Raw genomic sequence first — 12,798 nt, 5'->3', positions numbered from 1 at the left:
GGTTTCACTCGATTTTTTCTCTCTTAACAAAATACCGGAAGTCCGTCTTTCTGTTCTCCCTATTGGTAACAATTAGCTAAATAACGATTTCCTGCCATATCGTGACTCACACCTGCCTCAGGTAGCAGCTGCCTCACTCAGCCTAATGGAAGGGGCAGTCCTGCCCTGCGCATTTCTCACTTAAATTATCTCAAGCGTGAAACTCGCAATCAGTTTTATTTTTAGGAGAGTCTCTATTCTCTTTCCCTTTTCCCAATCCCATGGTCAGCCCACTAGAAACATTCATGGTATAAAAACATGGGCGTAGCAGCTGCTCCCCCCCCCCCCAATCAAGAAAATAAAGGAAAATACTTAACTGACCGATTGCATCACAGAGAACTCGGTTCTGCCCTCCTAACATAAAGCCTCCCTCCCCCACAAAAGAAATTCTGGCTACGCCCATATATAAAAAATTAAGGGTTTTCAGCAGGAAGCTATTGGAAATGAAGCAGTGTGACCACCCCACAACAGTTGCAGGTGCTAACAGTATTAAGAAGGCGAAATGCAACTGTGCCCAAAGTATCATGAGCACCAATCAACATGAATGTGACATGAAAAAGACATCTGAAGGGAACCAAATGTCCTGGCTTATTCTTTGTTCCACTTTTGTTCATTCAGATATTGAGGTGGTAGCATTGAGGAAGCAGCACCGGGCCGGGGGGGGGGGCGTCTAAAGCAGAAGAAATCCAGCAATGCACTTTTATTGTGCCAAAAAAATATGCATAATACTGGACCAGCCTGGAGGGGCCCTGAGATGAGTGCAGGGTGGGGACCAACAAACTGTACAGACTTGCACCTCAGGGAGGCCACTTTGGTGCTACCAATGTAGCAGTTTGACTTCACCCCCAGAGATGCACATCGTCTTTCGAGAAAGATGGATGCCAACAACAAAAGGAGCCGCCTTGTAGCACTACAGACTGCCATTTGTTTTTATGATTAAGAAAAAACAACCACCCTCACTGCAAGTAAAAATACTATTCTATCAGGGAGAAAGCTTCCAGCAGTCTGCTTCTTATAAACCCCCATCTGCACAATGGTACAATCCATCCTACTACTGTACTTAACTCTCATTGTGTAAACTATGGTCCTTTTCACACCTTTTCTCCAATTCCTGACCATACATGTGGACTGGATTGCACCTGCTAATCCTGTTCCCAACCTCTGTGCATTCTGAGCATAAATACCCTTTCATGTCATCTGCTGAATGCGCAAGTCAGGATCTGTGGGTAGAATCCTGTGCCCCTTCCAAATGGTCAATGCAGGAAAGGTGTGAAAGGGACTCTAACTGCAAGTACAACTGCTTGAGCCAACACAAGGTGAAAAGTGGGAGAAAATGGGCAGAAAATGGGACAGACTACCATAAATTCATTGGAAGATTGCTCCAGTTTATATAATGAAATTGTACCTTCCATAGCTGTACTCTCTTCTAGCCTTGCTACTTTCCCATTCCTGGTCCCCCGCTGATGCTGTCCTCAAACCTTTTCTTCTTCTTTTAAAGCAGTCAGGTGTGCATCTGTGTTTAACATTTAGTTTAGCTCTCTATGTATAGTTGAACTTGTACGCAATCTAGAATTTCTTACTTGCCAACTCTAAATATTGGACCAATGAGCTGCTTGACAGAGTAACTGTATTTACCAAAGACAAGTTTGATTTCGGTTTGGATACAAACTAGTTAGCATTAATCACGGCCTTCCTAATTTGGAGGTCACTACACACTATAGTAGACACAAACCAGGGTGCGGGTGGACAATGTTGTCCACAGTAGAAATCCAGTGGATACATACAACATAGTTCAGTGTCATGAGTAGAGCCACAATGCAATTGCTGCTTTAAAGTTTATTGTGAAATGAAGCTTTGCTTTTTAAGACAGGCAAGACAAGTGGCATTTTAAAGAAGTTGAACTAGATTTATTTATTTTAAAATTAGGTGGATGCACTTGATAAAGAATAAGGTGCCTTTTTGATTTAAAAATACTTAACCACTTTTCAGAGCATTAAATACTTGATCATTTTTCTTGTCACACACATTTTTAAATCAAAAACATCTGTTAAAAGAAAGCATATATTTTACAGCACATGTACATTGAAAATTCCGTCTTCATGATAAAATAATTACCGAGGTGATTATAGTCCTGAAAAGTTGTTAATATCATGATTGAAGACATTTCTTTTAAAACGATCTGTTTGGGACAAAAATCCCTTTTCTTTTCCTGGTCTGAGATTTGTTTTGACATAATAGGGCAGATCACTAGACTACATCCGAATTTTTGAAAGTGAATGCTTGATATGAAAAAATGGCTGAGTGTCATGGTCTTACTTATACCGTTAAAACAATACAAAGCATTGAAAACTTATATGGAGAGGCACTTTTGCTGCTAAATACACTGCTTGTACGCATAATGCAACCATGTCCCTTTTGTTTATAGCCCTAATTTTTTTTAATTAGGCGTACAATTCTTACTAGTGTTTCCTAGAAACTGAATGGAGTAGATTGAGCTGCAGTTTACATTTTGATCAATAAAGGCATTATACAAAGAAGATGTATTTAAATACCATTTTTTCATAGTCTAGCAGCAGAACAATATAGCAAATAGGACTTCACCATTCTAATCCTTCATTCTATAGATGAATCCTCCTTATATTTTAACTAGAGACACTTTACAAAATGAAGAGGGTACCTTAATGGGGGGGGGGCAGACACGAAGGCTACTATCCTGTTCCTTTGCACATGAAGAGCTGGATGCACAGCTGCTCAAAATATCTACATTAGGACTATCCCCCACATCAAGCTGCTGCTATTCCAATCAGGGATTTGTGTTAACAGGGATACCTGGACTTTCCTAGAAACCCCCCAGAAGCTCAGTCTCTCTTATGCTTTCCACGTGGAGCTCTCGTCCTGCTCTTTCAAAGTAGCCTATTGGCCAGGAGCCTGAGGAACAATAAACATGGTTAGCCCTATGGTCAATGGACTGGCTACCATGGCGAATCTATAACGTAACAAGGCCTGAGAAATGGTGTAGGTGGCAGTTAGAATGGAGTGTTGTGGGAGTCAGTTCACATCCTGCCCTCCATGTACTCAAGAGGCAAGTTTACAGCTGTGCTCAAAACATCGAGGGAAAGGTTAACTGAATGGCACATCAAATGCCTTAGGATGCAAGCTCAGGGACAATTCCCAAAATTATTATTTAGTTGGCAAAGGCTACTGCAACAAATGCAGCTATGTTTCTTTCAGTAACCCTTTTTATAAAAAAGGATAATGCACTCCGGAAATTATGTTTGTGAATTACAACCGTCTGAGAGCTGGCAACACAACCCTTCCTCACACTGTCTGTAAGAGCACATTCCTAAAACATCCCCTCTTGAGCTGATAGCTGGCAATGGTTAGGATGGTGAATATTTGCCTCTCTGCCAAGCCTGCACTGGTCCCAGCTTCAGCCAAGTATGTGGAAAGCTACTACCACAGCAGGTTCCCCACAATGGCAGTAGTAAGTGCTAAAGTCACAAAATAGGGTTGGGCACTGGTGGCTTTGGGTCTCCTGGATCCAGAACCTCACCGATCCTCCTAGGGGCCCAATTCTCTGGCTGTTCAGTAGTATAGGTGTCATACACAGAGCCACAAAAGCTGTAATGGATGGTGACACTTCTGTTCATGCCCGGCACACAACTATCAAGACACTTCTGAGACGAAACATTGTACATGCTCATCACATGTTGAGGTAGACTGATTTACAAACAGAAGTCTTCTAGACCTTCATTCTTTCGTGGCAAACTTCTTTTTGAATCCTTCTCCTTGGAAAGAATTTTCGTTTGAAGGCTATTAACTGAAAAATTAAAGAACATTTTTTTGGTGTGTGTAAATGAATACTTGGCAAAATCAAAAGAATCACATTGCTCTTTTCCATCCCCCCCTTCCCAGCCCGCCTCTGCCCGGCAAAACTATTTCCATGGCGGACTAGTTCACCTCTGGAGATCGGAACAGACTTAACAACATAATGCATCTTGTGGGGGCAAACGGGAGCATACAGGTGAAACTTGGAAAATTAGAATATCGTCGAAAAGTGAATTTATTTCAGTAATGCAACGTAAAAGGTGAAAAGGCAAAGCAAGATATGTCAAGCCTTTATTTGTTGTAATTGTAATTATTTGCCGTTAGGTGGGTCAATTATAAATGGAATGTAATTAATGAAATGTAATAGCGATGTTTATTTTTTGTTTATTTTTGTATTATTGTAACTATCTGTTTTATTACTGTGGAATTTCCAAAAGAAAGCATTTGTAAAAATTAAAAAAAAATGCATTACTGAAATAAATGCACTTTCTGACAATATTCTAATTTTCCAAGTTTCACCTGTATGTTTACACATAAATGCCTCAGTAACATGCATGTTCAGGAGTGGCTCCTGTATACATTTCCTCACTTGATCCAGGAGTTTATGTGTACCTCACACCAATTTGCTGGCAATAGCACTTCTCTAGAGAAGGGGAAGATTTGAGGAGCAGAAGACTAGATTCAGTCCTCCTCATACACTCTCCCTCCATAATAGATATTTGGTATTATTGAGAATGTGATGTGTATCTTTATTCCTGGACCCAGCTTTTTAGCCAGATTAACTCCCACACCTGTTTATGCGCATTGTTCCTTAGCAAAGAAGAGCTGATCTTAATTGAACTGAAGCAACAGAAACTGTGACTCCAGCTATACAGATGTAAGGAATGCCATCCGGACTAACATCTACTGAATGCTTTTGTTCTTATGAATGTAGTCTCAGTGTCTCTCACTGAATCAGAGTTGGAGGGAGCATTTTAAGCCATCCAGTCAACTCTCTGCTCTCTCCACTGCTATGTTTTCCACCACTGCTTCTCCACAACCTTTGCTGAACTAATTTTATGTGACATCCAGCAGCTGGTGCAAACAGGCTAAAACAGGCATCCCCAAACTTCAGCCCTCCAGATGTCTTGGACTACAATTCATCTTCCCCGACCACTGGTCCTGTTAGCTAGGGATCATGGGAGTTGTAGGCCAAAACATCTGGAGGGCCGCAGTTTGGGGATGCCTGGGCTAAAACAGTAACCCTGGCCTAATATATTTTACAAAACCCTTTACTGGGACTTTTCGTGATAAGGTTTAGCAAGAGTGATATCCTAAGAAAGTTTAATATTTGCATAAAATTATATCTTTTACCTGCTCAGCAAAAAATGAGGTGACAGTGAACACAATCAATGTCACTAACACACAATGCGTCCAGAACTTCAGCTTGTCTCTGTAGGCCCTCCTAAACGTAGCATTTTTAAAAGAACAAAATTGTATTAAATGTCCATATATTGCTAGACACAAAACACTTATTTTAAAATATTGATATGCCACTTTTCTAGGCAAAGCCCATTCAAAGCAGGTTAGAAGCAACAAAAACTACAAGAATAAAAATCAGTATTGCCAAAACCATGAATAAATCAGGCTCACAAAGTTAAAAATCAAATTCAGAACTCCAGTAGCATAATAAAAATCCAGCTTCCTCTGGTGAGCAGAACAAAATATTACTCAGGGAAGATAAATCAAAACAAAAGAGTGTAAGGTCTGATGGAAAACCTGAAATGTAGCTGCTTGCCTTAACTCTACTGTGAGAGAGTTCCTAAAGTGTGGAGCCACCACAGAAAAGGCCACCTCTCTTTCTCTCTCTCTCTTATGGTTCTCTATTTCATAAACCTAGGAGGTAGCCTCCAACTGAGATATCAGTGTATGGGCAGGATAATACAAGTGCAGGAGGTCCATTTGATAGCTCGGGCCTAAACATTTAAGGGCCTTTAAGGTTTAGACCAGCACTTTAAATTGGGACCAGAAACACACTGGGAGCCATAAACACACTGATATAATGTAGGTGTTGTTAAAGCAGATTTCCAAACACCAATCAGGAATCTGGTGGCCACATTTCGAACCAGCAGAACAGTATCCTGAAGATCGCGTCCCTAGTATGCTCATTTCAAGGGTTCTGAAACATTTACCATTCCTGAAGCTCCTGGGTGTGAAGAAAACGATTCCGATACTCTCTGGGAAGCTCAAATTGGGATGGTATGGGAAACATTGATTCATAGAAATCCCTAAGGACTGCCTTTACTGTCTGAGCATCCTTATGATTGTGATCAATGTTGTCGTTGAGGCAAACAAATTTTCTGGGAGAAGAAAAAATGTATCAAGAAAACGAACGTTCTTATTGGTTGGGACAAGCAGTAAGCTGCTACTGTATCTGCAAACGACACACTCCCCTATCTCAATTCATTTTCTAAAAACCTTCAGTAGCCTGGCTCTCTCTTGTATACAAAATAAGAAGGTTTCAGAGTATTTATTGTACATAATAATGGATCATAAAATAGCAGCAGTTTTTTGTGTAGGAATATATAATTCCTACAAAAGCAATCCTTCTATATAGTTCACAGTTGCAAGATCAATTCAAGGTGTTTGAGGGCCTAAATTATAAGAAAATTGTTTCATTGTATTGGGTTTCTAGGGATTCTTAGGCACCACATTAAAAGTAGTTAATAGTTTGCCAAAACAGACTCGATCACGCCTATTTTGCTTCTTCCCACTCTTGTTGGGAGAAACAAACCATGGTCTCTAGCTTTAGCATTATGTCCAAACCACTGGCTGCTGTTTGCTTTGTTCAAGCAAACCACAATTAGTAAACATTTCCCCTCAAATCTGAATGAGAACTGCATACCTGGGATTTTTTCGTATGTCATCAAGCTGTCCGACTACGTGAGAAACATTGGTGCGGATCATTTTGAAGGCAACTTCCTCCTCTCCCATGATTTCAAACCTTGGTGTTATATAAGAAAACATAACAGTATATCAAACGAAGGGTTTACAGCAATGGGGTCACTTGCGTTAAAATGATTTTATGTATTTTTAATAACTGAGTAGCTATGTGCCCATACTGGTCTTAATCATTTTTCTATATTTATTCATACAAGAAAACTTGTATGTCAGAGACTGACTATAGCACTTCTGTAAAAACGTATGTTCTGCATTATTATTTTTAAACCACGATTAATTCTCATTTATGGTTTGGGGATGATGCTTTCTAATGTGAGTAGTCCTTTCTATACACCACCCCCAGTGTCCATCTGGGATCCATGCTGGCATGGAGGGCATTACAAGATGGGAAGGTCTGTGTCCCCACCCAGCCCCAGACCAAGGAGGCAGAGCACAGACTTACAAACATACCTGCCAAGTCTCTCGCGGAGAAATCAGGGATTGGCAGCCGCGCGACACCAGAAGCTGCATAGACGCAACTTCCGGTGTCGCTTTCCCCATCTATGGGCACCAGAAAATGGCCGGCGCTGGCGCCGGAAGTCGCGTCTACGCATGTCCAGAAGTGCGAAGACGCAACTTCCGGTATTGGTGCCAGCCATTTTCGGTGCCCATAGAAGTTGCCTAGAAGTTGTCTACGCACTTCCAGACATTCGTAGACGCGACTTCCGGTGCCGGCCATTTTCTGGTGCCCATAGATGGGCAAAGCGGCACCCGAAAAATGGCCGCCGACAGGAACCAAAATAAGGGAGATTAACGGGAGAGGAGCTGAAATGGGAGACCTCTGGGAAACGGTAAGGAAAAACGGGGGTTTCCTGGGGAAATACGGGGTACTTGGCAGCTATGCTTACAAATCCCCCAGAATGCCTTGGAGCACTGCACATGTGGGGAAGGGGAAGAGAAGGCAAAACAGGAGAGCATTATGAGGATACATCCTTGCATAGACAGTGCACCACTGCTCAGAAGGATTGTTCCCTTTGCGCAGGGACACAAGCCTAAAAGTGCCCCAAAGGGATCACAATCATACCTGAAGACACAGCATAAAGCATATTAGAAAATGATGTAATTTGTGTCTGCCTAGCCGCTGAAGTCAGCCAAAACACGTTGAGAAACTACCTATTAAAATTTAATTGCACTTTATTGGCCTTGCCTCGAGCACTTTTTCCTACTACAGGTGGAACCTCCCTCCCCTTTCCTGTTAGCTCTATTAAGCATGCAATTCCCTGTTCTCTTGGGCTTACTGCATGACTCAGCCCACCAGGTATCTTTGTAAGAGATGCCACCAGATGTGTACAGTGGCTTGCTTGAGGATAATTCAGCATGACTTTCAAGATTGACCATGGATAAATAATCATTTATAATTCATCACATTTTAAACAGAAAGCAGTTTTACCTCTATCACGTCATGCTGCACTTACCAAGGAGCCTTTAAATAAACACACACAATTCATTCTATAGGTCAGGCGTAGGGAACCTCTGGCTCTCCAGCCAAGGCTGAACTACAATTCCCATCATCCCTATTGGCCACTGCTGGCTGATGCTTACGGGAGTTGGAGTCCAACAATATCTGGAGAGTCACAGGTTCTCCACTGTTAGGTGTTTCTGTATGTCTGTCAAAACTGAAGTAAAATAATACTAGATACCTGTATTTGTTTTTGTCCTTATATGCTTTATGAATTCTGTCAGTCACAAGCTTGCAGTTGGTTAGCAGATTTTTTGTCACTGGGGGCTGAAAATGGGGCAAACAATCAATTAATTGGTGGGTTATTTATGCATATTGCTTTTCTGTATTTTAAATGGAATCATGATGTAGTGAACTCCCACCTAGTTGTTTGCTTTCCTTTTTAAAAAAAATGTATTTTTTTGCTGCTGATCAGCAAAACGTCTTCGGATTAATACTGATGATATGGAAAACAAATAACTTTTTGTATTTCATATGTAAGAAGACATTTAATCCAGTATTTTGCAGGGAGGCAGAAAAATGCTACGGTGCAAGCCAATCAATGTCAACCAGGAAACTACTCCAAGTGAGATCTGAACAGCTGGTATACATTAGTCTTATGATTCCTAATCCACTCACAAACAATTCTGAGAAACAACTCTCCTATTCTCAAGGGAAGCCTTTTAAAGGTTTAGCCTTGTTCTTGGAAATCCAACAACTGAAACATTTCAAAAATAACTTCAGTCATGATGTTAGAAACAAAAGATATTAATTATGATGCTATATTTAGTAGATATTTATTTAAGGAAATAAAATGGCAGATTGTTAGAAGTGTTTATCAAGGGCATTAAGACACAAAAAAGGGAGGATACAGAAAAAACATACAGAATTGAGCTTATTTAATAAGAAGGATTCTTACTTTATCATAACCAAGCTGTTATGTAGTTAAAATAAACTTCATGCTTAGTTTGTCCCTCCATTCCCACCCCTTCCTCTGTTGCATCTCTCATGTCAAATTTTATACTGTGAACTCCTGGGGGCAGGGACCTGCCCTCCTGTGTTTTGTAAACTGGTATGCAGGAACAGCAACAAAAACAATAATCATGATGGAAAATTCTGAGCAAATTAGGCTGCAGTCCTATACAGGGGCTGTAGCAGATGGTGTTCTGGGGATGCACCACTCACCTGACGTCTCTCTGGCTGGTCACTGCTGCATATAGTGACTGAGAGGAGGAAGAGACAGCAGAAAGGTTGGCATGGTGCAAATGCATTGGGGGAGCCAATTCTGCTGGCATATTTGCATCGCACCAACCTCACTGCTGCCTTACCCTTCCTGTTGGATGGCCAGAGGTCAGGTGAGTAGTACGGTCCCAACATAATACCATCTGCTACTGCCTGAACAATATGGGACTTATTTTTGAGTAGACATGCATAGGATTGTACTGCTAGCCTCCTAAAGGATCCAATGCTAAATGGAGTGGGGGGAATTACTGAGAGGAGATATGATAGCCATCTTCAAATATCTTAAGGGCTGTCACATGGAGGAGGGAGCATGCTTGTTTTCTCCTGCTCTGGAGGGTAGGACTCAAACCAATGGCATCAAGTTGCAAGAAAGGAGATTCCAACTAAACATTTGGAAAAACTTTCTGACAGCAAGAGCTGTTCAGCAGTGGAACAGAGGTGGTGGACTCTCCTTCCTTGGAGGCTGTTAAACAGAGGTTGGATAGCCATCTGTCATGGATCCTTTAGTTGAAATTCCTGCGCTGCAGGGGGTTGGACTAGATGATCCTCAGGGTCCCTTCCAACTCCAAGATTCTATGATTCTATGAATTCAAAACCATAAGCGTTTAGAACAACTAAAAACATGTAAAAATATATCCTCACAGTAATTAATTTCACAGTTGCCATGGCCAGATTCCATCAGCCATCAAATTTTTGGGTAAACAGGAATCTTTTAAAATTTCTCCTGAAAATCAATAATGAGGAAGGTGGACGCACATCACGAGGAATGGCGTTCTATAAATGGGGAATCACCACTGAGAAGACCCTATCATGGATCAAGGCTAACTGGGCAGCAACCAGAGGCAACGCCACTGACAAGGCCTTCCCTTCTGATCGTAGGACCTATGATGATTTATACTGGGAGAGGTGCTCCTTTAGGTACACTACTTGGCTGCCAGATCATTTCTCCAGATGGTTTGGTGTTGGTTTGGTGTTTCTTTTGTCCTTGAATTACAGCAGTTCTGTGTTATAGGACTAAGTGTTTTTGAAATTTAGAGGACATTCAGTAGCAGCTCTTGGCACTCTATTGAGGAGGGAGGGAGGTTTGCTCTTAAATCACAAATAAAATCAATGGTCAAGCTCAAGCTGTGCGCATGTCTGAAGTAGGGAGATTTGCTCACAAAAGAAATTAACGGGGAGCAAGACATCTCAGATTACTGAATGCAGGGATTTAAGCGTTGGTTTTTGACCATCTGAAATTATACCACGCATTTTGAAAGTTGTTATTTGAAATGCCAGTCTGCACCAGTTGGAGAGGGAGATGAAAATAGGTTTGCAACAGTTCCTTACCAAATTGGGGTCATAATATGCCTCCTGAGTTGGTGGTATGTTGTGAATCCGAGTGATATTGAATGGAAGCGATTTAGAACAATTTATCAGCATTTGCTCCAGACCTGTCAAATCCTAGCAAGGAAAAAAAAGAAAAGAGAAAGGTTATGCATTTTCTTTCCCCGCATTCATGAGCTTTACTGTTTTAAAAATTACACAACCATGCTTATGAAAGTCTATTTCACTACATCAGTGAGAACTGTGCCTGGGCTCTACTTCAGACTGCAGGTGGGAGCTCATACATTCCCTCAAACAATGATTTTAAAAGTCACTCGCACAGGAATGAGATAGCCGGGAGAAGGCTAAGGGTACAAACTTTCTCCCCGACATCTAGGTGGTTTTGAAAGAGGATTAGACAAGTTCATGGAGGATACAGCTATCTATAGTTACTTGTCATGATGATGATATACCACCTCGAGGATTAGAGGCACAACACCCGTGAATACCAGCTGCTAAAGAGCAGGTGAGAGCAGGTAAGCCCTGTTTGTGGGCTTACCATAAGCACCTCTGTGCAGAACTGAACTAGATAGGCCTTTGGGCTGATCTCTTATGTTCTTATTTCACCAGAGGGAGGGCAGGAAGAAGAGATTATAATGAAGATGGAGCTATGCTTACAAATCCCCCAGAATGCCTTGGAGCACTGCACATGTGGGGAAGGGGAAGAGAAGGCAAAACAGGAGAGCATTATGGGGATACATTCTTGCATAGACAGTGTACCACTGCTCAGAAGGATTGTTCCCTTTGCGCAGGGACACAAGCCTATAAGTGCCCCAAAGGGATCACAATCATACCTGAAGACACAGCATAAAGCATATTAGAAAATGATGTAATTTGTGTCTGCCTAGCCGCTGAAGTCAGCCAAAACACGTTGAGAAACTACCTATTAAAATTTAATTGCACTTTGTTGGCCTTGCCTCGAGCACTTTTTCCTACTACAGGTGGAACCTCCCTCCCCTTTCCTGTTAGCTCTATTAAGCATGCAATTCCCTGTTCTCTTGGGCTTACTGCATGACTCAGCCCAACAGGTATCTTTGTAAGAGATGCGACCAGATGTGTACAGTGGCTTGCTTGAGGATAATTCAGCATGACTTTCAAGATTGACCATGGATAAATAATCATTTACAATTTATCACATTTTAAACAGAAAGCAGTTTTACCTCTATCACGCCATGCTGCACTTACCAAGGAGCCTTTAAATAAACACACACAATTCATTCTATAGGTCAGGCGTAGGGAGCCTCTGGCTCTCCACCCAAGGCTGAACTACAATTCCCATCATCCCTATTGGCCACTGCTGGCTGATGCTTATGGGAGTTGGAGTCCAACAACATCTGGAGGGTCACAGGTTCTCCACTGTTAGGTGTTTCTGTATGTCTGTCAAAACTGAAGTAAAATACCAGCTGCTAAAGAGCAGGTGAGAGCAGGTAAGCCCTGTTTGTGGGCTTACCATAAGCACCTCTGTGCAGAACTGAACTAGATAGGCCTTTGGGCTGATCTCTTATGTTCTTATTTCACCAGAGGGAGGGCAGGGAGAAGAGATTATAATGAAGATGGAGCCAGCTTGTTTTCTCCTGCTCCAGTGGCTAGGACCCAAACCAGTGGATTCAAAGATACAAGAAAGGAGGTTCCAACTCCTTTCAAACATCAGGAAAGACTTTTTGATGGTTCAGAGCTGTTCCAACAGTGTAACGGTCTCCCTTAGAAGGTGGTGGACTCTCCTTCCTTGCAGGTTTTTAAGCAGAGGTTGGATGGCCATCTGTCATGGATGCTTTAGTTGAGATTCCTGTATTGCAGGGGGTTGAACTAGATGGCCCTCAGGTCCCTGCCAACTCTGCAATTCTAAAGATTTTGGATGTTATAAGCAGCTTTGACCATTGTATACGACAGAAAAGTTGCATACAAAT

The 12,798-nt window shown here is 41.8% G+C and overlaps 1 protein-coding gene across 2 annotated transcripts in view; it reads right to left on the bottom strand.

Moving 5' to 3' along the window:
• Window positions 1–960: 960 nt before the first annotated feature.
• GNPTAB (N-acetylglucosamine-1-phosphate transferase subunits alpha and beta) overlaps window positions 961–12,798 on the bottom strand; it is a 52,474-nt gene continuing 40,636 nt past the window's right edge. Inside the window, exons 16-21 of one of the 2 annotated variants that reach the window (XM_035126756.2) lie at window positions 10,856–10,969; window positions 8,487–8,572; window positions 6,752–6,850; window positions 6,039–6,206; window positions 5,221–5,311; window positions 961–3,859 (exon numbers count right to left, since the gene is read on the bottom strand). In XM_035126756.2, the coding sequence (XP_034982647.2) occupies window positions 3,782–3,859; window positions 5,221–5,311; window positions 6,039–6,206; window positions 6,752–6,850; window positions 8,487–8,572; window positions 10,856–10,969 (636 nt within the window). In that variant the 3' untranslated portion in view covers window positions 961–3,781. The other variant, XM_035126757.2, reaches the window with a different exon arrangement.

Source organism: Zootoca vivipara, chromosome 10 (assembly GCF_963506605.1).
Source record: "Zootoca vivipara chromosome 10, rZooViv1.1, whole genome shotgun sequence".
Classification (NCBI taxonomy): domain Eukaryota; kingdom Metazoa; phylum Chordata; class Lepidosauria; order Squamata; family Lacertidae; genus Zootoca; species Zootoca vivipara.
The sequence above is the reverse complement of the archived record's forward strand: the minus strand, read 5'-3'. Positions and strand labels throughout refer to the sequence as shown.